The sequence below is a fragment of the Galeopterus variegatus genome, unplaced genomic scaffold (assembly GCF_000696425.1).
Source record: "Galeopterus variegatus unplaced genomic scaffold, G_variegatus-3.0.2 Scaffold735, whole genome shotgun sequence".
NCBI lineage: Eukaryota > Metazoa > Chordata > Mammalia > Dermoptera > Cynocephalidae > Galeopterus > Galeopterus variegatus.
In genome coordinates, this window is record NW_007726846.1 from 168,483 (window position 1) to 192,578 (window position 24,096).

General features: G+C 34.7%; 1 protein-coding gene across 1 annotated transcript; it reads right to left on the reverse strand.

Moving 5' to 3' along the window:
* Positions 1 to 5,227: 5,227 nt before the first annotated feature.
* HMGN5 (high mobility group nucleosome binding domain 5) lies at positions 5,228 to 10,960 on the reverse strand (the record flags this gene model as incomplete). The annotated part of the gene is made up of 6 exons (XM_008571930.1): positions 10,812 to 10,960; positions 9,001 to 9,030; positions 8,443 to 8,472; positions 8,100 to 8,153; positions 6,237 to 6,374; positions 5,228 to 5,311 (listed from the first exon to the last, which is right to left on the reverse strand). Coding segments are annotated over exons 1-6 (351 nt in total), but the record flags the coding sequence as incomplete, so codon positions are not given.
* Between the last annotated feature and the right edge of the window lie 13,136 nt (positions 10,961 to 24,096).

Below are 24,096 nucleotides of genomic sequence, written 5' to 3' on the forward strand. Positions count from 1 at the left end.
TGAAGGCTTTCCCTTAAGAACAGGAACAAGCCAAGGATGCCCATTCTCATCCTTTCTATTTAACAGTACTGGAGGAACTAGCCAGAGCCAACAAGCAAGAGAAAGAAATAAAGGGCATCCTGATTGGAAAAGATGAAGTCGAACTGTCCCTATTTGCAGATGACATGATTCTATATATAGAAACACCTAAAGACTCTATCAAAAAACTCATAGGGCTGGTTAATAATTTCACCAATGTTGCAGGATACAAAATAAATGCCCCCAAATCAGTTGCATTTATATTCTACAAAAATGAACCAACAGAAAGAGAAATCAAGAATGTAATCCCATTTTTCATGACAACAGTCATGAAAAAATAAAAAAAAAAACCCTATCAATTTAACTAAGGAGGTGAAAGATCTCGACATTGAAAACTACAAACCACTTCTGAAAGAAATTTAGAAAGACACAAAAAGATAGAAAGACATTCCATGCTCTTGGACTGGAAGAATTAACATTGTGAAAATGTCTATACTTCCCAATGCTATCTACAGATTTAATGTAATCCCCATCAAAAACCAATGACATTCTTCATAGAAATGGAAAAAACAATCTTAACATTCATGTGGAACAACAAAAGGCCTGGAATAGCCAAAGCAATCCTGAGCAAAAAAATAAATAAATAAAATAAAGCCAGAGGCATAACACTACCTGACTTCAAATTATACTACAAAGCTGTAGGAACTAAAACCAAATGGTACTGTCATAAAAGTAAACACTTGGGCCAGTAGAGCATAATAGAGAACCCAGAAATTACCCTTCAGGCTTACAGCCATCTGATATTTGACAAAAAACGTACATTTGGGAAAAGACTGCCTCTTCAATAAGTGGTGGTGGCAAAATTGGATATCCATATGCAGAAGAATAAAATCAGATAGGCATCTCTCACCACATACTAAAATCAACTCAAAATGGATTAAAGACTTAAGTATAAGACCTGAAACTGTAAAACTACTAAGGGAAAATACTTCAGGAACTAAGTCTTGGCACAGACTTTATGAACATGATCCTGAAAGCACAGGCAACAAAAGAAAAAACAAAGAAATGGGACTATATCAAACTAAAAACTTCTGCAAAGCAAAGGAAACAATCAACAGAGTGAAATGACAACCTACAGAGTGGGAGAAAATTTTTGCTAACTATGCATCTGACAAGGGACTAATATCTAGAATATACATAGAACTCAAGCAATTATACAGTAAAAAAAAAAAAAAAAAAAAAGAAAGAAAGAAAACCCACTAAGAAATGGGCAAAGGAGCTGAATACACATTTTTTCAAAGGAAGACATATAAACGCCAACGGGTACATGAAAATATGCTGAACATCACAAGTCATCAGGAAAATGCAAATTAAAACCACATTGAGATATCATCTCACCCCAGTTAGACTGGCTATAATCAAAAAGACAGAGAATAACAAATGCTGGTGAGGGTGTGGAGAGAAGGGAATGCTCCTGCATTGTTGGTGGGACTGTAAATTAGTACAACCACTATGGAAAACAGTATGAAGTTTTCTCAGACAACTACAGATAGATCTTCCATATGCTCCAGCAATCCCACTTCTGGATATATACCCAAAGGAATGGAAATCATCATGTCAAAGAGATGCCTGCACTCCCATGCTCATTGCAGCTCTATTTACAATAGCCAAAATATGGAACCAACCTAAATGTCCATTGATGGACTATTGGGTAAGGTAAGTGTGGTATATATACACCATGGAATACTATTTGGTCATAAAAAAGAATGAAATTCTCCTATTGCAACAACATGGACAAGCTTGAAGAAAATTTTTTAGTAAAATAAGCAAAGCAAAGAGGGAGAAATACCACATGTACTCACTCATAAGTGGGAGCTAAGAGACAAAGAAGGAAGGAAAGACCACAGTGGTGCATTGGACTTGCAGAGGGAGAGAGCATACCTAGGGATACAAAGTGGAGTGGGGCAAGGGGGATGGGGAGGGTAGATAATTGGGTGGAGGACACGGGGTATAATCACAATTTGTGTTAATGGGAATGCTGACATTATGGATCAGGCCATTACATCTTGGGCATGAGTCATGACAATCAGCTTTTATCTCATGAATATTCATAACCAATAAAAAAGATTTGCATAAATATATTTTTAACCCCCCCAAAATTAATATTGTTAGTACAGCAATATTCCCTAAATTGATCTGCATATTCATTGTGATCCATATCAAAACTCCAACTGATTTTTTTTGCAGAAATGAACAAGCTGATCCTAAAATTCATATGGAATTAAAAGGACCCTGAATAACCAAGAGCAAAGTTGGAGGACTGAGAATTCCTGATGTCAAAACTTATTATGATGCTCTAGTAATCAAAAATGTGATACATAAATATAGACATATATCATTAGTACAGAATTGAGAGTTCAAAAATAAATTCATACATTTGTAGTTCATTGACTTCAAAATGAGCTGGAGAAAGAATAGTCTTTTCAACAAATAGTGTTTGGACAAATGAAAAGTCAACATGTAAATAAGTGAAGTTGTCCCCTACTTCACATCATGTACAAAAATTAACACAAAATGGACCAAAGATCTAATGTAAGAGACAGAGGTATAAAACTCTTAGACAAAATCATAGATGTACATCTTTGCAACCTGTGGTTTGGCAAGATTCTTAGATATACCACCAAAAACGTGTTACAAAAGAAAAAAAAACAGATGAACCGATTTTTATCAAAATTAAAAACTTTTGTGCATCAAAGGACACCATAAATAAAGTGAAAGAAAACCATAGGAGAAAATTTTTGTAAATCATGTATCTGATAAGGAACTTGTCTCTAAATTATATGCATGTCTTATAGCTCAATGCTAAAAAGACAGCTCAATTAAAAATGGGCAAAGGATTTGAATAGACATTTCTTTAAAGAAGACAGGTAAATGACCAACAAGCAACTAAGTTGCCCAACATCATTAGGGAAATGCAAATCAAAAGCACTTGATTTTATTACCCCCAAATCACCCTACTGAATGGTTACAGGGGTGGCTGAAGTATCACGGCCATTATTATCATCACTGGATTACACATACAATCCCTGCTGGATTCTGTGCTTCCTAAGATGAAAACTAATCAACAACATCAAGTAGTAATGACATTGATTTCATCAGATGGGATCATTCCTTAAGTGAGTCACTCACCTACACTTCACTACCAGCACAGGCATAAAATACTTTATCTTCAATTTTCTGAGATTGCCTTCTCCTAAAAGAGTGAAGGTAATGATTGCATTTTGGGGGTAAATTAGGGGAAAAGTGGAAATAAATAAAAGTGGAAGGGAAATATATCCATACAAATAGATTTGTTGTAGCAAACAATAGAGAACCATTTCATGTAATTAAACCTAAATAAAAGTGTACTGACTGAGAATAAATAATGTGCCAAACACTGTGCTAAGTATTTTTTAAAAAGACAAACAATAAGTGTTGTCAAGGATGTGAAGAAAAGTAGAACCCACATACATAACTGGTGGGAATATAAAATGCTGAAGTCACCTTGGAAAACAGTCTAGAAGTTCCTTAAAAAGTTAAACATAATTACTATAAGACCCAGTGGTTTCACTCCTAGCTATGTACTCAGGAGAAGTGAAACATACATTTACACAAAACTTGATACATGAATGTTCATAGCAACATTATTCATAATTCACAAAATGTGGAAACAACCCAAATGTCCATCAGCAAACAAAATGTGGTATATTGATGTAATGGAATATAAAAAGGAATGAAGTAATAATACATGTTACAACATGGATGAACCTGAAAACATGATGCTAAGTTAAAGAAGCCAGACACAAAAGACCACACGCATGTTGTAATTCCATTTATATGAAATGTCCAGAATAGACAAATCCATAGATACAGAAAGCAGATTAGTGGTTGCCAGGGGATGGTGGGTGGGGGTGGATTGGGGGGAAATGGGGAGAAACTGATAATTGGTACCTTGTTTGTTATTTGGGTGATAAAAATGCTCTGGAATTAGTGGTGATGGTTGCACAACATTGTGAATATACTAAAAACCACTGAATTGCACATTTCAAAATGATTAAAATGGTGAATTTTATGTCATGTTAATTTTATCTCAGTGAAAAAATTTTTAAGTGCTTTCAGAAATATTGCAATAGGAAAAAATCAAGTATTATAATATTCCAGGAACTACATTTTCGGAGGTATAACAAACCATAATAATCTTTGAAGAGTCTTTTTATTAAGATAAATCCAGTAAACATATATTCAAAACTGCCCTTCTGAAATAAACATTTGTATTTCTTTTAAAAATCAAATTACAATTTTTTTCTCAAGCTAATAATAAAGTTATATTTGGGAAAGATAAGTCTAACTCAGCATTACATGAAAATAGTTACCTTCTTTATAAAAGCAACCTAGAGAACCACAAGAATTTTAGATGAAACTCTTTGTTTTGGAATCCCTCCACTTTGTGAAATGATCACATATACAGGAGAAAAATTTAAATTCACACAACTTACCCAAAACAGAATTCACCAACAAAGTTGAATGTTTTCTATGTATTCTACCACTATAATCACAAAATTTATAGATAAAGGTTTTATGTTAGAAACTTTATGGCTAATAATCAGTATGAAGATATTTTGAAATTAAATCAATGCTAAAGAAAAACGTGTTTATAAAATATTTGATAAAAATATTTATCTCTATTAACATTACAACATGACATACATATTACCAAATTATGAAACTGTATAGGGCAGTTTTAGACAATACTCAGAGACTCCTCTTTTTTTTCATCTTCTTTTTTGATCTCTTCTTTTTCAGCTTCTTTTCCAACTTCAGCATTGCTTTCACCTTCCTTTTCATCTCCATCTTTCCTGTCTCCTTTTCCATTTTCTTCTTTTCCATCTTCCTCCTCTTTTTCATCTTCTTTGACTTTTCCATCTTCCTCCTCTTTTTCATCTTCTTTGACTTTTCCATCTTTCTCTTCTTTTTTGTCTTCTTTTCCATCTTTATCCTCTTTTCCATTTTCACCCTCTTTTTCATTTCCTTTCGCTTTTTCTTCTTCTTTTCCATCTTCTTTCCCTTTTTCACCGTTGTCTTCCTTTCCATCTTCTCCTTTCTCTTCTTTGTTTTGATCTTCTTCATCTCCTTTCTGATCTTTTCTGTCTTCTTTTCCTTCTGCTGCCACTGGTTCTTCCTTTTCTCCTCTCTCTTCTTTGACATCTGCAATTTTTTCTTCTATTTCCTCAATTTCTTTTTCAGGAACTGGTGCCTAGATGTATAGTGAAAATAGTCAAGATTCTGATTGTAAATTTAGAACTGTTTCCCCTAAATATTTAAATCGAATTATATCTATTTTATGGAAACACCGTAAAGGCCTCCTAAATATCATATCATGAGGAAAACATTCTAAGAAATAAGATTAACTAAAATATCTCCATACAAACATCCACAAATAGATATTTGGAACAATACATTCAGGAAAGCTTATTCATATAAATAATTTTCATTACAAATATGAGGAAGCACAAAGTAAATATGTAAAGGATGACATGGACTTAGTATGTATCAGCAATTCTCAATGAATATTAACAAAATACAGTCCTTGGGAAAATAACACATTTTGTTTCTATAATGTTGAGATTTGGGCTTTTATTGCAAAAATTACATGAAAAGTCCTGTACCAGATATCATAAGATCACTTACAAAAGATTTTCCACATATGCACATGTTTGGTTTGTAGATTTGGTCACTACATCTCATTTTCAATGTTTTACTACAATACCTAGAAATGTATTATGCACTAAATATGAACAGCAAGACCTATTAAAAACATTTACATAATGATTTGTTTTGCAGTCTGCAGGGAAAATAAATGAATCATATGTTCTGAAAAAGGGATTTACAAATAGCCCATGTACTGACAAAAGGAATAGAGGGTCATTACATTAGTACTAAGTCACGATCACTGGCATCGCTCTAGTAACAGCAATGCTAGCCCACTGCTCCCATGATGAGTACCTATAAATTCTCATATTTTAAATTCATTTTCTCTTCCCCTTAGATATCATTACACTATAGAACCACTACTCATTTAATGTTTCTCAACTCTTAAGCTTAAAGGCAAATAAGATTTCTTTCAGTTTCACCCATGGTTAAACTTTCAAATGGACAAATCTGTTAACATTGTAAGATACCTCTATAGCTATGGATTCTCCATTTTCAGTATTTTCATTGTTGTGTTCTTCAACAACAACTTCTTGCTTGGTTTCAGTAATTGCTTTGGCACTTGTATCAGTGTTTTTTTCCATCGTATCATTTTTTGCCTTCATTTTCTGTTCAGAAACACACAAAAATAAAATAAATACACAGTTCAACTGCTGTGTTGATTAAATGCTCAAAATTATTTTGCCTGTTGTTCTAATAATTTATAGAAAAGTTTAAAATACCACATACAAACCAGATATAACAAAATTATCACAACACTTTCAGTTTTATTGTAAACCTAAAGCAGCATTAAAAATGAGCAACGCTCTCCTGATATAAATCAAATAAATTTGCTTTTAAGGTGAGTGATATAGATGAGAAGCAACAAGTTAGAATGCTGACCAGTGCCACCAAGGGTCAATTGCCAGCATCAGGTTAGACTGAGAAATTCACTCTCTCTGACTAGAGAGGGTCAGTTTATCTTTGTCAAGTCTAATAATTAGCAACAAGTGCTTGTTGATTGTAAAGCCTCCATTGGTAATAGAGAAATGCTGTGTTAGCAAGAGCATTAATTTAGATATATTTAAAAGAGATCACCTGGGAATATGGGTGTTTCAATCTTTGTATCTACAAGTTTTGAAATTCCTCAAATCATGATTGCTTTACCAAGAAAGTTCTTTGCCTAAGTGTATATGTAGTAGAGGGACCACTGGATTAAGGGGCCAGAAAACCTGTGCTTGAATTCTGGCTCTGCCACTTACGTGATATGATCTTGAGCAAAAAGCCTAAATCTCTTTGAGGCTGTTTTTCCATATGTAGAAATACCATCTACCTCACAGGGATATTATAAGGAACAAATGAGAAAATGCATGTGAAATTGCTCTAGAAAATGTAAAATGCAGTATAGATATGTTATTACTCTTTTAACACATGAGAAACTGACAACCAAGGAGGGTAAAGCATTTTTAAAGTCTATGATTATATAGTATGTGTTTTAATCTGGCACTATTTTCTCTTTTTAAGAGAAAATAAACTGTATTTACTGTTTTAGTAACTTGTAAATTAGGTACCTTATTTTATAGAATAGTGAACTTTTAAAGTAAAATAAAGAAAAAATAAAAAAGACACTTTCTTTTCGGTTGTCACTTACTATTAATAAATAAACTATTACTAAAACTTCACTTGCCTTAGTTCTAGAGATATCTTTTAATCAAGGATTTCAAATCATTTGATGAACATGACGACAATTTACAGTTTCTTCAACTACAAAATGATGGGATTAGATATCTCTAATGTTTCCCATAATTTTAACCTTTTATGATTTTAGGAATTCAACTGATCCTTAAAATATCCTTATGTGTTAAGCAATTAACAGTGAACTTAATAATGAAGTTATTTCTATTTCTACACGTCTTAAGCCACAACATCAGAGCATAGAAGTGTATATGAAATCAATTGCGTCCATTTAAAAATAAAGTATCTGAAAGCACTTTGCAAACTTTAAAGTATTATCAAATGTTAGTTACTACTATTATTACAAAGCACTACTTTGGTTAATACAGTTTACACGTTTTGTTTTCCCAGGAATATTGGTATTGTAACTATACAATGTCAAAGACACGTGATTTAATGGGTCTATCCAACTAAAATTTTGTTTTGTTTCTACCCAGTGAAGATGCCAAGACATAGTGGACAATTACAAAATAGGAACACATATTCCCCACCCAAAGGGCTTATATGTACTACATGGTATAATATACTATGTTACTAACTGAACAAAAAATAAGGCAAAATGATCAAAATCATTCTGAAGAAAAGCAATTTTCTTTCAACATTCCAAGTTGAATATTTACCCTTGGAGTTGATGTTCTTTTGGACTTCAACTCTGGTGTAATGGGCACAGGCATCTGCATAAAAAAACACAAGCCATGGAAAAAGAAAAAAAAAGGAAGAGATAATTGAAGAGAGAGCATTGAAAACAATGAAATCCAATATCAGAATTAAATGGGTATGGGTATGGTTCAAACTGAGCACTAGGAAAAAACAAAACAAAACATAACATTTCCTTGGTGTGAAAGCTTTTTTCTTAAAACTTCAAAAACAAATCTAGTATTAACTGTAATGTTATTCAGGATTCCCTGAATTTTAAGATTACATTTCACAACATAGGGGTGGCTTTTTAAAAAGATTACTTACAGCAGACAGTCTGGCCGATCTTCTTTTTGGCTATAAGTGAAAAAAAAAATACCAGTTAAGAGAATTATGGATATGCAAAACTAGAATTATTTTTATTATGGTGAAAATATTTGTGTAACAGTATATAAATATTGTTATTAAAGTAGCAATAATGAACTTGGTTAGAAAAATACCATGGTAGAAATATAAGTTTGATTTTTCCCTCCTCTGAACCTTTCATATGCTCTTGAAAATAATCCCAAATTAAGCTTCAGTTGCTAGGCTAGAATAACACAATGGCTAGTAATAAGTAACATATTTCGAAATGAAAATATAGCCTCTTCTTGCAAACTGACAAAGCAATTCTTTTGCTTAAAAAGAAGAAGCTCTTTCCAGATCTTAACAAGCACAATAAGGTCCTAAATTTCAAGAAGTTTGGAGTTTTTAACTGGTTTATCATATTTGTACTCATATGGTACAATTATACCAAACAGAATCTATTTTTTAGCTGCTTATGTGTCTCAAGTGTATAAAATGAGTGGATATTTTCGGACAGATTCTAAAACTAAAGAAACTCACCTCCTGTCTCATATCACCTTGACCTGCAGCCTATACAGAGGAGAAACCACACAGAAATAAGGTAATCGATATAAACATAGATCAGAAAAATTGCCTATGCCATTACAGTTGCAGTATAACTGCTTATTCGTTTTTCCTGGGTTCCCCCTCAAGTAGCCACGTGTTGTATCCTAGGAGCAATGCTACATACAGCTGTCTTCTAATACGCAAATGTGCATCAAGATCTAAGTTGCATACTCAAGACATACGTTTACATGGTTGATAGTCAATTTCATACTTTTGTGTAAATCGTATCTCCTAAAAATAAGCCTTTTTAATTTTGAAATCCACCTGCTATAAACAGTGTTAAAGCCAAAAACAAACAACCCCCCCCCAAAAAAAAAATCCCACAAAGTGTGGGGGTGGGGGGAATGAAAGCGGAGCTTCATGCAATTACCCTGTTTCTCTTGCCTTATGTTTGCTATGCAATTGTACCTATCTGATACTCTACTGACTATGGACTAATTTCCTCTCCAAGTTCTGCATACAAGAACTACAAACCCCACAATGCTTTGGGGGGTGGGGCGGAACTCTTCGTTACAACGTCAACGCTTTATTCTGAGAAGCCAGCCGCGGGTTTAAAAACTTCCCGCCACTACCTGCTACAAGGTTGCTGTCAGCTCTGTAAAATAGCAAGACCAATTGCACAATTCTAGAAAAGCACAGCGGCGGGAATCTCAGGAAGGGGGATGGTGTTTAGAAACGATTACTTTCTGTATTGAGCAGCCCTTTGGCCTGGGAATTACTAAGCTATCGCACGATTCATACTCACATCCCCAGACCACCGGGGAATTTCACTCTTATTCCTATGTTCTAGGAATAGGGAAGGCGTACAGATTAATAGGAATAACATAAGAAACAACCATAATGCCTTACATTAGCGTAGTGTGTTATGTGTTACGGTTTTACCAGGCAACGAAACAGCGTTCGCTTTCACTTCTAAGGTACTCAGAAAAAACAAACACTGAGTGTGACCTTATTTCCCGTGAGAGGAGCCAGGAATTTTGAAGTGACGGTTTGCAGAAGACCTGTACCCCTTGAATAGCTCAGATCAATTCTGCATGTCTAAAAGTGAACAAATCCATGCTACTCCAACATTGGCAATAGCTAATCGGACGCAGTTCTCTTATCACCTTTCCACCTTTAGCTAGAGACCCTGGAGAACGCCAGATCTCTCAGCCCTAAAGTTTCTAATTACAGCGGCGAATCGCTCCCTTCTCTAGGACAGTTTGAAGTTTGCGCCGCCTAATGGCACAGGATTACCATTGCACAGCCGTCTGGCATGACAAGAAGTGGAGGAGGGCAGAAAAAAAAGGAAAAAGAAAACGGGAAGAACAAAGGCAAATACAGGAGAAAGCCGTGGCTTTCGTTCTCCCAAACGGGACGGATCCCCGAGAAAAGCCGGAGACAGAGAAGGAAACTGGTGCCTGGAAGTGTGGTTGGGAGGAGAAGTGTTCGCCAATAGGGTAAGCGGAGGAAGGGGGGTGGGGTAGGAAGCAACAGCACAGCGCTATGGCTGTTTGTAATCCAGCATGGAGACACCTCTCAAGCGATTTTTTTTCTGAAACAAAACACGCCAAAAGTGAACTACCAGTTGCATGCGAGACCGTTCTAAACCTTACACCTACTGCTCTTTGCCCTTCCCTCCCCTTCCATTCAGTACATCACAAAATCGAACTAGAAGCCAAAATGTCTTTTTAAAAAAATCTCTGCCTATTAGGAAATATGTATTTCAGTAGCTAATCCCCCTTCTGTCTTTCCATTTCACTTACCTTTCTTTTGGGCATTGTTGCAGCTCTCTATAGGAGATTTTAACAGTCAGCAGGAAAAAAGCCGAAAGCAGTCTCTGCTCGACAGCTCGGAGAGCAACTGAGTTTTCAATGAACTAATTGCAGCACGACCTGTACTAGCCTCCAAAAAAAAAAAAAAAAAAAAATCCCTTGTTATTGGCAATATTAAACACGCCAAGACGCAACCAGACTACCTGAATGGTTAGCAGGAGTGGGAGACAGATTGGAGTGACAGTCTGTTAGGCCAATAAGGGAAGGTGGCAGGCTCGGGGGGCGTGGCCCGCACACTTGCCCAAAGCTCCCTTATGCTGCCAGCTCTGGCCGCTGGTGGAGTCGAGGAGAACGCGGACTTAATAGACGCGAAGTGCTTAGGCATAAGACAGGAAGGAAAGCCAGGGGTGTCTTGATCGGGTTTTTTTTTTTTTTTTTTCTTTTCTGTTGTAATGACAGACGAAAGCCACAACAGTTGCTTTCTTCACAGTCTCCAAAACCCCACCTTTCCCTCTTCCCGGGGCAGGGGGGAAGTTTGCTTTTGATGCTGACTAGAGTCTGGACTCGTCTTTCCCTGCCATCTTTGTCCAGAGGGTAGAGATGAAGTGACAGGAGCACTCATTCAGAGAGTGGAAAAGAGTGGAGATGTTTCTCTGGTGCGTGAACTTCCCGCCAAAGCAGAATTGTGGTCCTGGCACGAGGAGGGTGCCAAAATGGCGCATCTCCCGCAGGTGGAGAGTAGCAACAAGATTGGGAGCTGGAAGAGCGGGAGGCGCCTGGAGACCGGGATGTCGGTTATATACCGTTATCCCACTTGGCGGGAGTCCACCAAGAATTCAATGGGACCCCGCGGGAAGTTTGTAATAGCAGAGGTCTATCCAAAGGAAAAGCATTGATAGAATGGATTTTTAATCCACAGGTGGCATTTAGTGAAGGGACTCAGGAAGGTGCCATGCTTGAAAGTGTTTAGGACTCAGTGTGGACTACCGTAAAGCAGTTGGGGTACTCACCTCTGGTACAAGATTTAAGATTGTTCCAAAACGCGAGAAGATTATGGGGAGGTGAGTGAGGCGAGAAGTGCACGTGCAGGGTAGAATCCCAACTTCATTTAAAATTTTGATATTTTGCTCATCATGAATTTTTTCCGTTAATTTTTATCTTTTAAAAATGTTGCATTAAAATATTTATCTTTATTACTGAGTTTTAGGGTAACCCCTTAAATTTTTTGCCTAAGAAGAGTGTCTCCCTCGCCTCACTGTAGTCCCAGTCATGTTTAGGTGGCTTTCTGCTCTGAGGCTTCTAGTTGCCTTCCAGCATCAGTTTCTGAGACCTAAAGATTCTGGGGTTGGAGTGGACGTTGGCAAATAAGGTACTTGGGAATAATTATGGTTAAAAGGGAGAATCCAGGTCCCTGCAGCCCTTTCTCAGAGGTGCTTGCTTTGATTATTGTTAAGAGCTAATTGTGTTTAAAAGTGTTCCAACAACAGCCCACATCCCTATTTTGAAAGATGAATTAAAAAAGAAAGTTAACCCTTTGAACAGTTACTTATTTGTGTTCATGTGGGTTAAAAAATTGTAATAATCACTTTAAAAGGTAAATATTATAGCTGCTACAGAATGCCAAACCATCCCTTCGAACTAAAATACTGCATAACATAAGAATCCATCATTTTTATTTTTGCCCATCCTTCCCTAGCACCTGTATTGTGAAATTAAACAGATCGAGTAGGATGAGACTGTGTCAATGAAGCTCAGTTCCCCTCCCGCAAGTTGATATTGCATTCTGATTCAAGTAGGTTAAACAGAAAGATATTTAAAGACATTGCTTCCTTTGCCCACAGTTGCTGGGATCATCCATAGATGCTCTTGATGCCTCTTTTTACCCTAACGGTGAAAGCATTGTTGGATGAACCTAGATGTTTCAATTATTTTATTTTCCAAGAGTTAGAAGATAAGCATAAAAATTGGATTCAATATAGAGATTAACTCATAAGGATAAGTAAAAAAATGAAGGGAATGAAAATATTCCAGCACTGTAATGCATTCATTAAACAAGTTCTTATTTAGCTTTATCTTGTGAGTTGGATTTTGTTTTTGTAGACTAGCTTATGAAAATGTAGAACCCCATGGTATGCAAAGTTGCATTACAGTTTCTGTCCTTAAGGATTTTTGTAATTTTGTAGGATGGGGCAAACAGATGCATACATGTTTACAAACTAAGGTTGCTTGTTATCATCTGAATGGTGCAGTTGAAATTCAATAATACAACAGGAGGGAAGGATCCTTTAAGACTGGGATAGTTAGGAGAGGTTTTTGTTGAGGAGGTGGTATTTGACTTGGCTCTGAACTGTTCGGTGGACTGTTACTTTATAGCATATGCAGAGGCAGGAAAAGTTTGTACTTGTACAGAGAACAGAGCGCCTAGTCCAAGTGGTTTGAAACAAATGATCATGAGGAGCCTTGGGAGGTAAGGAGGCTTAGAGGTTGGAGGCAAGGAAAAAGGTGCAGATCAGTGAGCTTTAAAATTCTTCTTAAGTTTGTCAGCAATTTTATTTTTTTGGTCAGTTTTTCCTCTTTGCAGTCTAACCTGTTGCAACTGTGATTTATATCTTATCTAATTGAAAAAATAGTCATGCATGCATAAGATTTTCTAAGTATGAAACATTCTTCTGTTTCTTGACCTCATACTCCCCATCCCCCCATGTTCTTCTTTCTAATCATTAACGGGGGCGGGGGAGGGCGGAGGGGAGTCACTTGTATCAGACAACGTGGTTTAGACTTTTTGCCTTTGCTATATTATTACCTCTGACTGTAGCCGCAATCTCTTATATCTTTACCTATCAAATGTCTATCAAACTGTTCATATCCAATCTAAATATTAGCTCTGACAAAAGCTTTTTTCAATCATTCTGGCCCTAAAAGGTCACTCTCTCCTGGTATACTGTAGAATTTAGACTGTACCACTCATATGACATAAGCAAGTTTGATTTTTTCCACATTTTCCCCAACCACTCAGTCCTACTTCTTCGCATTGATTCAAACTTATATATACTTGTTTCCTCTATGTACACTCTACATACCTCCTGTAATATTTGCTACTTTTACAAAATATTTTTGTTTACTGGATCATTTTTTCCAAAATTACATTGGCTATTTTTTTATTAATGTATTAATGACTGGGAAAGCTGATTGCCTGACAATTCTCCACAGGACTCCCTAATTTCCCCTAGCTATTAAGCATGCCTGCTACTACTCTTGAAACTTACAGGAGCTGTAGCATGTCTATTTAGTAATCAATGGGAAACGACACAAGAAGATATAAAAAATTATAGATTAAAGATACCAACATTAAAATGTTTGAGATAGAGAATCCAAAAGAAAATATTAAGATTATGTGTTTATGAGAAAAGGGCTGCTAGACAGTCAGGACAAAAAAAGGGCTTCGTATGTTATATATAGTCATAATTTAAAATTGTATATATGATGCATAATTAAAAGTATTCTAGATGCACTGCTTTGCATGCAATGGGATCTCAAAAATACTGATTAACTAGTAATAAACATTTTCTTTTTCATGTTAAAATATCTCTAATTTTGGCCTCATCCATTACTACTATTATTCCCATTGTATTTCCAAAAAGATAAATGATAGATATTGGAAAACTACTTACTATTGTTAGCAAATAATAATGCATATAATTAAAATACTGTGTTTTAAATATATTGTTGGTTGGTATTTCTAGAGAGCAGAATAAATGGTGAGTCTACAGTGAGCCAAATACATCAATGCACTTATTTCTGAGCCTTGTTTAAGATTGATATGAAGAATTTACTTAGATTGATGATGGCAATTAGCTGAGGCTGACTCTGGAAAAACTATAATCCTGAGGACACAAAGCTTCCTATTTCCTATGTTTATTTGCAGCAGGCCCAAGACTAATAAAATACTGAATTAATGAATGACCCCTGATGTGATGAATCTGGAAGGTATGTTTCCAATGATAAAAATCAGTGGGGCTGCTTTCTAGGGGGGTAGAAGAAGATAATAAATTTTATGATTTTAATTGCAAAATTTCTGCCTACTTTTAAAGTGATAATTTAAGAGAATGTTATATTTAGGCTTTTAGACATTAAAGCTTAGAGGAGACTATTAGAGACTTTTCTAGTTTGGTACTCTCAGAATACAGATGAGTAAACTCATGCCCAGAGAGTTTAAATGGCTGGCCCAAGGTCATCTATTAAAAGTGGAGCAGTTTTTTTCACTTTTGTACTAAAAATTTTATCTGTGGTTGTGATATTAGCAATTATACAGCTTATACAGAAATGTTAGTGACTACATGGCACATTTAGTAAACACAAATTCTATTCAATCTCAGTGACTTCAAAATTCAAGAAACTCTTGCCATCAGCCCACTTCAGGTATATCTTTCTGCTTATTTACTGGATTCTCCATTCATCTATGATCTTAAACTTGAATCCTCTAGTCAGTTTTCAACTACCTCAAGAAAGCAGAAAACTTAGGCGAGAGAACTCTACTTTCACCCTTTTCTTTTCCTTTTACTTTTTGATATTAGGTAATTCCAGCGTATATGGGTTTTTAACCTTAATTTTCCAAATACTGGCCTATGTTTTCCTCTTTCCTTTGCCAGCAGAGAGGTTTTCAAATAAAATTCCAGTTGAGTTTTCTCATTGGCTAAAAGTTATTTGATGATTTCCAACTTCCAGTAGCGGTCCTCATTTACTTGAAGAGTTTCAACCTTTTTCATTTTAGCTATAAAGACTTCTGCTTCCTTTAAATGTATTTATTTATTTGCTCACTTTATTTTTAATATGTCTTTATTCTTTTAAATGAAAAAATGTTTAATTGTATATGTTAAGTTGTACAACATGATTTTTTAGTATACATATACATAATGAAATGATTACTACAGTCAAGCAAATTAACATATCCATCAACAAAATAGTTACCTTTTTTGTGTGTGTGTGGTAAGAGCACCTAAAATCTACTCTCTTAGTAAATTTCCAATAAATTTACTAAACTCTGTCCATTGAACTTAATTTGTATTTTTGTGGTATAGTTAATATCTATGTTTTTGCATGAAATACAAGACTTTAGATTTTAATATTTTTCTAATGTTTTACCTTCAGCCTTATAGAAGCGCAGACGTTAATCCATAGCATATAAAATACTAAGACGTAAACTGGGACACTTCTATAAGTTGTGTGAATATTATGGTATACTGAGTCAATGACACTTTAGTTTAAAGCAATTATATTTTGGCTTTATATATTTTAATCTGCCTCAAGGCTACAGTCTTCCTTAGAAAGCTCACTAATGCTGGTTACTCTTATAAAATGAAACAGAACAGGAATTTAAATAACCCAGTCTGCCTATATGAGATGGCAGCCTATTGTCAAGAAAAGATCAGTTTTTCAACGTAGCCCAACTGTCCCTCAATGTGGGTTGATTAGAAACAATCACCCTTCACTGAGGAAACAGTGGCGACCTGTCAAATAGATTGTGTGTCAGAAACTGTCTTCACTAAGAAAAATATATACTTATTTTATTTCATCTACTTATTTTTTATTTTAACATTTACCTGTACATATTTGTGCGGTACAGTGTATTGTTTCAATAAATGCACAAACTCCATAATGATTCACTTGGGAAAGATAGCATAGCTTTGTACCCATTTGTCCACCATTTCTCCTCCCTCCCACCCCCCAGAGGCTAAAGTTAAATGCTGGATTTTTAAGGTGCCCATAGCAACTAATTCTCTTAACTTATCATCATGCTAGGATTTCTTTCTGGGTTTTTTTTTTTTTTTTTTTTTTTTTTTTTTTTTTACTTTTCCTGTTTTTATCCTTCATCCACTCAGAGACTTACTTATCAGATTGTTTTATAATAAGCTCTGTATAACCCTACAAATTGTTTGATCATGTTGTAGATTACTTGAAACACTTGGGCCGTCAATTCGAGCTTGTGTTAATTTAGACATATTAAAAGTGAGATAAGACAATGTTAAAACTAGTTTTTTTCAGTCCTCAAACTGTAGATATGAACTATCTGATGAAGTAGTAGAACTCAAGCAGATTTTCTGATTTTAGTGAATTGGCAGTCTATAGTATTGTTAACACTAACTGTATGTTCCTTCAAGAGGATAAATGGACAAGCAGTTGATCAACAAAGGTGTTAAATCTTAAAATTCTCCAAAGTGTATAGCATAGGAGGAGTGCAAGGAGGAGAAGAGAGAGGAAGATCCACCGTGAATTATCTCAAGTCATTTTTGGGGGGATCACTTATATACATCTCTGTTCTTACATTCTAAGAACATGGTGGAAAGCATTTATTATGAGGTTCTTCATTTACTTGTTTTTCAAGTAATCATTGTTTGTTTGTTTCTATCCTCTTTTTATTAAATCAGTCTATGTTCACTTCCTTTGTTAAACAATAGCTGACATGCTTTCTTCATTTCCCACCTACTTAAAACCTGGAAAATTATATTTTATATTGAAATGAGTAACCATTCAAGCAAATGGGCATGTTCAATTCTTGCACATTTTAATGACAATAGTATAAATCGACATTTACATATTTTTAGTATTTCCAATAAACTAAAGATATCTTTGGAACTTCTTCCCTTGGTTTCAGGTTTAAATTGCCTGAATGTAAATGACAATATTTTAAAAAATACGTTCACTAAATAGTTTATTTGTTGGATTATGTATTGTTTAGTTTCCTTTATATATGGCCGCATGATTGACTCAGGTTGAGGAGAAAATATGATTACTCCTTCAGTCTCCTTTTTGTTTTTATGTTCTAGTTCACTTGTAAATTTATTATAAGATTAGGTGTCATTCAGCACTTAATTTCTCCTGGATAAGGCCCACACTGGAGATTTTTTTAAAGTAATAAAATACATAAAGGTCATGCTATTTTGGTTCATGACATGTGTTTTGCTCTGTAAAGAGTATTAATATTTGTGTAGTTCTTGAAAACAGAAACGTTATTTTGTGAGTTTATATCTTTTTCTCATAAAGATAATATCCTGTTATATTTGGTCATCTGAACTTCATAATTAAAATACCTGTGGCAGAATAATTTTCTCAACTGTTAACTTGTGCTTTGTTTCCATTTCAAAAACTTAGCCAAGAGTTTGTGTTTTGTTCCCTCAGCCAGTTGCTGATGGCTATACTTCTAGAATTATACTGGCTAGGTTCTTGGAATTTGTGGAGCTTGTTTATAGAAGAGAGGAAAGGGGTACAAAGAGAAGAAGAAAGAAAATGAGCCATACTGAAGGAGATTTTGGAATTTCCATAAGGCAGAGAAGGGGACAAGGGTTTGGATAGTGAGACAAGTGTACCTATTTGCACGTAGTGCCCCAGATTAAAAAGTGGCTGTGAGATGCCAAATTAGATAGTAGGAATACTGTGAGGGTCAGCTCTGAGAATGTTGGAACAGAAATACTTCAGAAAAAGGTGGCAAGAACCTGCACTGGGGAGCAACACCAAGTTACACTCTTACCAATACAGAAGTGTGCCCACTTCCCTTACCATGGCCAGCATTTAATATCTTAAAACATATTAATTTTTACAAATTGAATGGGTTAAGATATTTCCTTTTGATTTGCATGTCTAATTATGAGTGAAGTTGAACATCTTTTTGTATATTTGATGGCCATTTGTATTTCTTTTCTGTGAGTTGTTTGACCATATCCTTTATTTTTCTATTGGATTTTTCTCTTTCATCTTTTGAGCATTTTATAGTGGTATTCTTTTCTAGACAGAAGACTTAAGTTTTTATGTAGTCTTATCACTTTTTCTTTATGACTTCTGAGTTGTGTTTTCTTTCAGAAAAATTTCTCCATTCCAAAAGCATAAACTCGTCCATTTATACTTTTCTGTGGAAATTATATAGTTTCATTTTTTATAGTTAAATATTTGTTCAGTCCACTGGAATTTATTTGGTGTAAGGAGTGAGTGGGGATACAACTTTATTTTTTCTAAAATATGAGCTAGTGTTCAACACAGAACTTTTCATCTACAGGTGAGGAAGTTGAGGCCTAGAGCAATGAAGCAACTCACCTAAGATTTCTAAGTAAGTTATTAGCAAAATTGAGATTAGAAATCGGGTCTTCTATTTCAACTTTTGTCCTGTAATTTTTCCAACAAAGCACAATGACTCATTGTCACCTCCTCTACTTAATTAAGCACTTTCCTAGCTTGACAGCATTATGATTTACTCTAACCCAGTAGAAATTGGATGGAAAAGCTTTTTAATTATAAACAATTATCTGCTTGCCACCAGGAAAGTGTGAATTAGAAAATGATTTATTTCCTTGTATATGGAAGATCTATACCAGGAACTTCAGAGAGAGAGAGAGAGAGAGAGAGAGAGAGAGACAGACCAGCTGTGCTTTAGACTGGTGCTCGACATAAGTTGGGAAAGTAATGATCAGTATGCTATCATGAGAGGGCGTTGGGGTAGAAATGGGAATTAAGTAAGAGGGGAGAAGTGGATGTTTTTATATTGTTCTCTTAGGTCAGACCTCACAGACTCACTACTTGGAAATTATTAGTAACATATTTCCTACTTTTCTCCAGATTAAATTAATAATGGCTTCCATTTATTGTGGGCTTACTGTGTGTCAGGTACTATGTTAGGCTTTATATGAATTATCTTGGGTCTTCAGTTTCCAGATGATATAGATAATAATTTTTTAGCCCAAATTTAAACTCAGATCAGTTTGGCTCCAGAGCCTCTGCTCTTTTAATTATGTTTCAGTTCTTTCAACCTTTATTTTTTTCAGTAATTCTGCTTTTGAATCTTAGTTCAGAAATCTATTATTATAAGAAAACTCAGCATAGAAAATTTTGCTAATGTAATTAATTACATAGGGAATTAATTGTATTTGGTTTCCTGTCTTACAGTTTTAAATTTTCAGTTTTCCCTGGGACACAGTGTCATTTTGCCTCCAACTGAGAAACAGCTACTAGATCAACGCTTGTAGAATCTAACTATCCTGACCACAGTTGTAATTCACATCTATTCATTCCACAAATATTAATTGAGCACCGCCAGAGTCCAGCCACTGTATTATGCATTGAGGATACAAAGATTTGACTCTGATTTTTGAGGAGCTCACAGTCTAGTAGAGATAGGTCTGCCTACAAAAATCATAGTGTGATCTGAGATCTGATATAATTGACATATGTGCAAAATTGTATGAGAACCAGAGTAAGAAGCAACTAACACTGTATGGAAGAGGGGTCAGGGAAGGACTTACTGAGGAGGTAAAGACAAAGCAAGAGGGATGGGCATTCCAAGTAAAAGAATTATTAATAATTCTATAATATTTACTCATCTTAAAAAAGTAATATTTGTTAAAACAGATTTGACATGCTAATTATTTATTTTTCATAATACACGTGAAAACAAATATATAATAATTAAAAGATTTGTCAATGTATCTCCTCAAATTATCTTGTGGACCACCAATGTAGTGTGTCCTCATATTGAGAATTATTGCTCTTCTAGAGGTGCTGGCACTGTTCCCAGGCCTCCATGTACCTGTTTGGGGTTTTTGTATGAGTGGAGAACTCACTGTCCATTTGGGCTACATATTTCTCAGGCAGTGCTGAATGAGCGGCATTTTCTTTTGCTTCCTTGACTAGAGAGAGATGGGTCATTGCCTTGAGTACAGTCAGATAAACCCTTGCAAAAGAACTGTGCTGGGATTGGGGAGGACTTTATGAATGACTAGCATGAATAAAAAATATGACCTTGCCAGCTATCATTTTAGGCAAGCCAGGGCAGGTACGGATCAGCCAGCTGATATGTGATATAATTCAGACTCTTTGCATAAGATGTTGACTAGACAAGACTAGCAAACATGTGGCACATATGCCATAATATGTATGCCACATAATTTCACTAACATAAGAAAAATTAAAACGATTATCTTTTTAACTTTATAGTTTTGTTTTTTCTTTTGTTGCCAATTTAATGTTTCAATTAAAATTTTAAATATAAGAAGGTTTGGGATTTTAGTAAATTGAATTTCCACTAAGTATTTTTTATTATAATGAGCATGAAAACAATTGTTTGTTTTCAATGGATACAAAAAATGAATGAATATATCAATGATGGATCTATGAATAGACTTACATCTGGCAAACAAGAATGACACTAAAAAACACAGTGTTTATGCATATTACAAAACTTGTCTAGTATAAGCATAGCAACTGACTAAATATTGAACTTTAGTGTGTTAGAAATCATGCTGTGTGCTGTAGTGCCATTTATCAATTGTGTTATTGTGCTCTTTGGTTACAAGCATTGATCACAGCCAGTTTAGGACCTTCACAATGAGTTTGGACACTATCATTTGATTTCATATTGAACTTGAGTGTTGCAATAAGTTTGGGATATAATATTTGGCTTTTTAATGATTTATTTATTTTAAATTTGTGATAGCAGAACTCCACATTTCCTTATTAGATTTATTTTATTTCACTGAGAAGCTCTATTGAGATATAATTTATGTATCATACAATTAGCCTATTCAAAGTATACCATTCAATATTTTTGTATATTCACAGAGTTTTGCAACCATTGTCACAATCAATTTTAGAACATTTAAATTACCCTCAAAAGAAAGCTTTTACCCATTAGCAGTCACTTTCTATTTTCCCCAACCCCTCTCCCAATTGATCTGCACATTCAACACAGTCTCTGAATTCATGTGTAAATTAAAGAAACTCAGAACAGCCCAAGTAAACTTCGAAAATAAGAATAAATTTGAAGGACTCAGAGTTCCAAATTTCAAAACTCATTACAAAGCAACGTTAATTAAGACAGTGGCATAGGGAGAGACATATAGATCAATGAAATAGAATTGAGAGTCCAAGAAGAAACCATTACATTTATGATTAATGATTTACAGCAAAGGTGCAAAGAGACTTCAATAGGGAAAAAATAGTCTTTTCAATAAATGGCACTGGAAAGAGTGGATATCCACATGTAAACAAATGAAGTTGGACTCCTTCACATTATACACACACAAAAAAACCTCAAAATGGATCATAGACCTATTGTGTGTAAGAGCTAAAACAATAAGCTCTTATAATAAAACATAAGGAGTAAATCTTCATGACCTTGGGTTAGGCAATGTTTTTTTTTTTAGATATGGCACCAAGAACACAAGCAATAAACGAAAAACAGATAAATTGGACTTAATCAAATTAAAATATTTTGTATTGCCAACAATATCATCAATAAAGCAAGAAGACAACCCATGCAATGAGAGAAAATACTTACAAAACTTATATCTCATAAGGGAATTTTAGCCAGAATATGTAAAAAACTCTTTTCTACTCAATAATAAAAATACGACCCAATTTAAAAATGGGGAAAATATCTGATATGACTCAGCAATTCCATTCCTAGATATATACCAAGGAGAAATAAGACCTGTGTTTACACAAAAACTTGTACACAAATATTCATAGCAGCATTATTCATTATAGCAAACAAATAGAAAAAACCCAAATGTCTACTGACTGGTAAATGGATAAGTAAAATGTGGTATATCAATACAATGGAATATTGCTCAGCAGTAAAAAGTAATAAAGTAGTGATACATGCTACAACATGGGTGAAACTTGAAAACATTACACTAAGTGAAAGAAGCCACTAATAAAAAGACTGCAAATGATATGATTCCATATATGTGAAATGTCTAGAAAAGAAAAATCTATAGAGACAAAATATATTGGTGGTTTTCTGGGGCTGCCAGGGAAAGGGACTTGAAAGGAATCGAGGTTGACTGCTAATGGGTACAGGATTTCTTTTTAGAGGGAAAAATATTCTACGAATGATTGGGGTGACAGTTGCATAACCCTGTTATACTAAAAAACATTGAATTGTACACTTTAAATGAGTGAATTATGTGATATCTGAATGGTATCTTAAAGCTGTTAAAAAATAAATATGGGTAAAGATAATAAATTATCTTTTTCCTCATGAGTTTTATAAGTCGTATGTGATTACTGAAACAAAAATTATATCACCATTTGATGTTCAAGACAATGATATTTTAAAAACGGGAAAGGTAAAGGGACCTCAATGGAAGTTTGGTTTTCATGCTTTACTCAAACTGGTGAAATGTTGAAACCAGTAGACTGATTAGTCACATTACAATGTAATACATTATATTGTAATACAATGAAAACTATACAAAATGTACACTCAAAGACACTAAATAACAGCATACAGCATTGTGGTGATGAAATTGTTCTGTATCTAGACTGTGATAGTGGATACACAAACCTACACATGTGGTAAAATTGCATAGAACCTAATACACACAAACAAATGGGTGCATGAAAATGTGAGGAAATGTAAGTAAGATTGATGTCAATATCCTGTTTGTGATATTGTGATACGGTTTTGAAAAATGTTACCATTGGGGGAAACTGGGTAGAGGGTACATTGAATTTCTTTATATTATTTCTTGTAACTCCATGTGAATCTATAATTATCTTAATAAAGATTTCAATTAAAAAAAAAAGATAGTGGATGAAATTGGGCCCACAGACTGTAATTTGTCGACCCCTCCTCTAAAGAGTACTCAATGCCATTTATTTTTCCAGTAATTAAATGGCCATCGTAGTTGTTAGATGGCTGGTATCCTCTTGCAATAAGCTTGTGTCCAATGTCTTGTATTGGAAACAGATATTTGTACTATGTGAATGTGATCTTGATCGGGGCTGGCCAGAGTATGGCCAGAAGTAAAGCAGAGCTAACATGTTTTAGCAACAGCTAGCATCATAAGGATTCACTTACTATTTAATAACAATAACTGAGGTCTCAGCTCCAAGTTTAAATCAAAGTTCAAATTCCCGATTCTTAATCCCTTTGTCTAGAGCTCTGCTCTTCCGCCTCAAGCTTCAAGTCTTTGTTAAATATCACTTTTTCAGTGAGACCTTTCCTGATGTTCATATTGAAAACTAATTTTCCTATCCCCTTTCCTTGCATTATTTTTCTACACAGCACTTATCACTTTCTAATATACTATTTAATTTACTCTAATTTATTTGGTTTATTTTGTCTCCTACTGTAGGATGTAAACTCCATAGGGCAGGGATTTTTGTCTGCTTTGCTCACCACAAGCCTATTTTATAGTAAGTGCTCAATAATTACTAATTCAATAAATGAATAAAGTGGGTAACTCCCCTCCCTTTTGTTTAGAGAAGACTTCTCAGTACATTGATT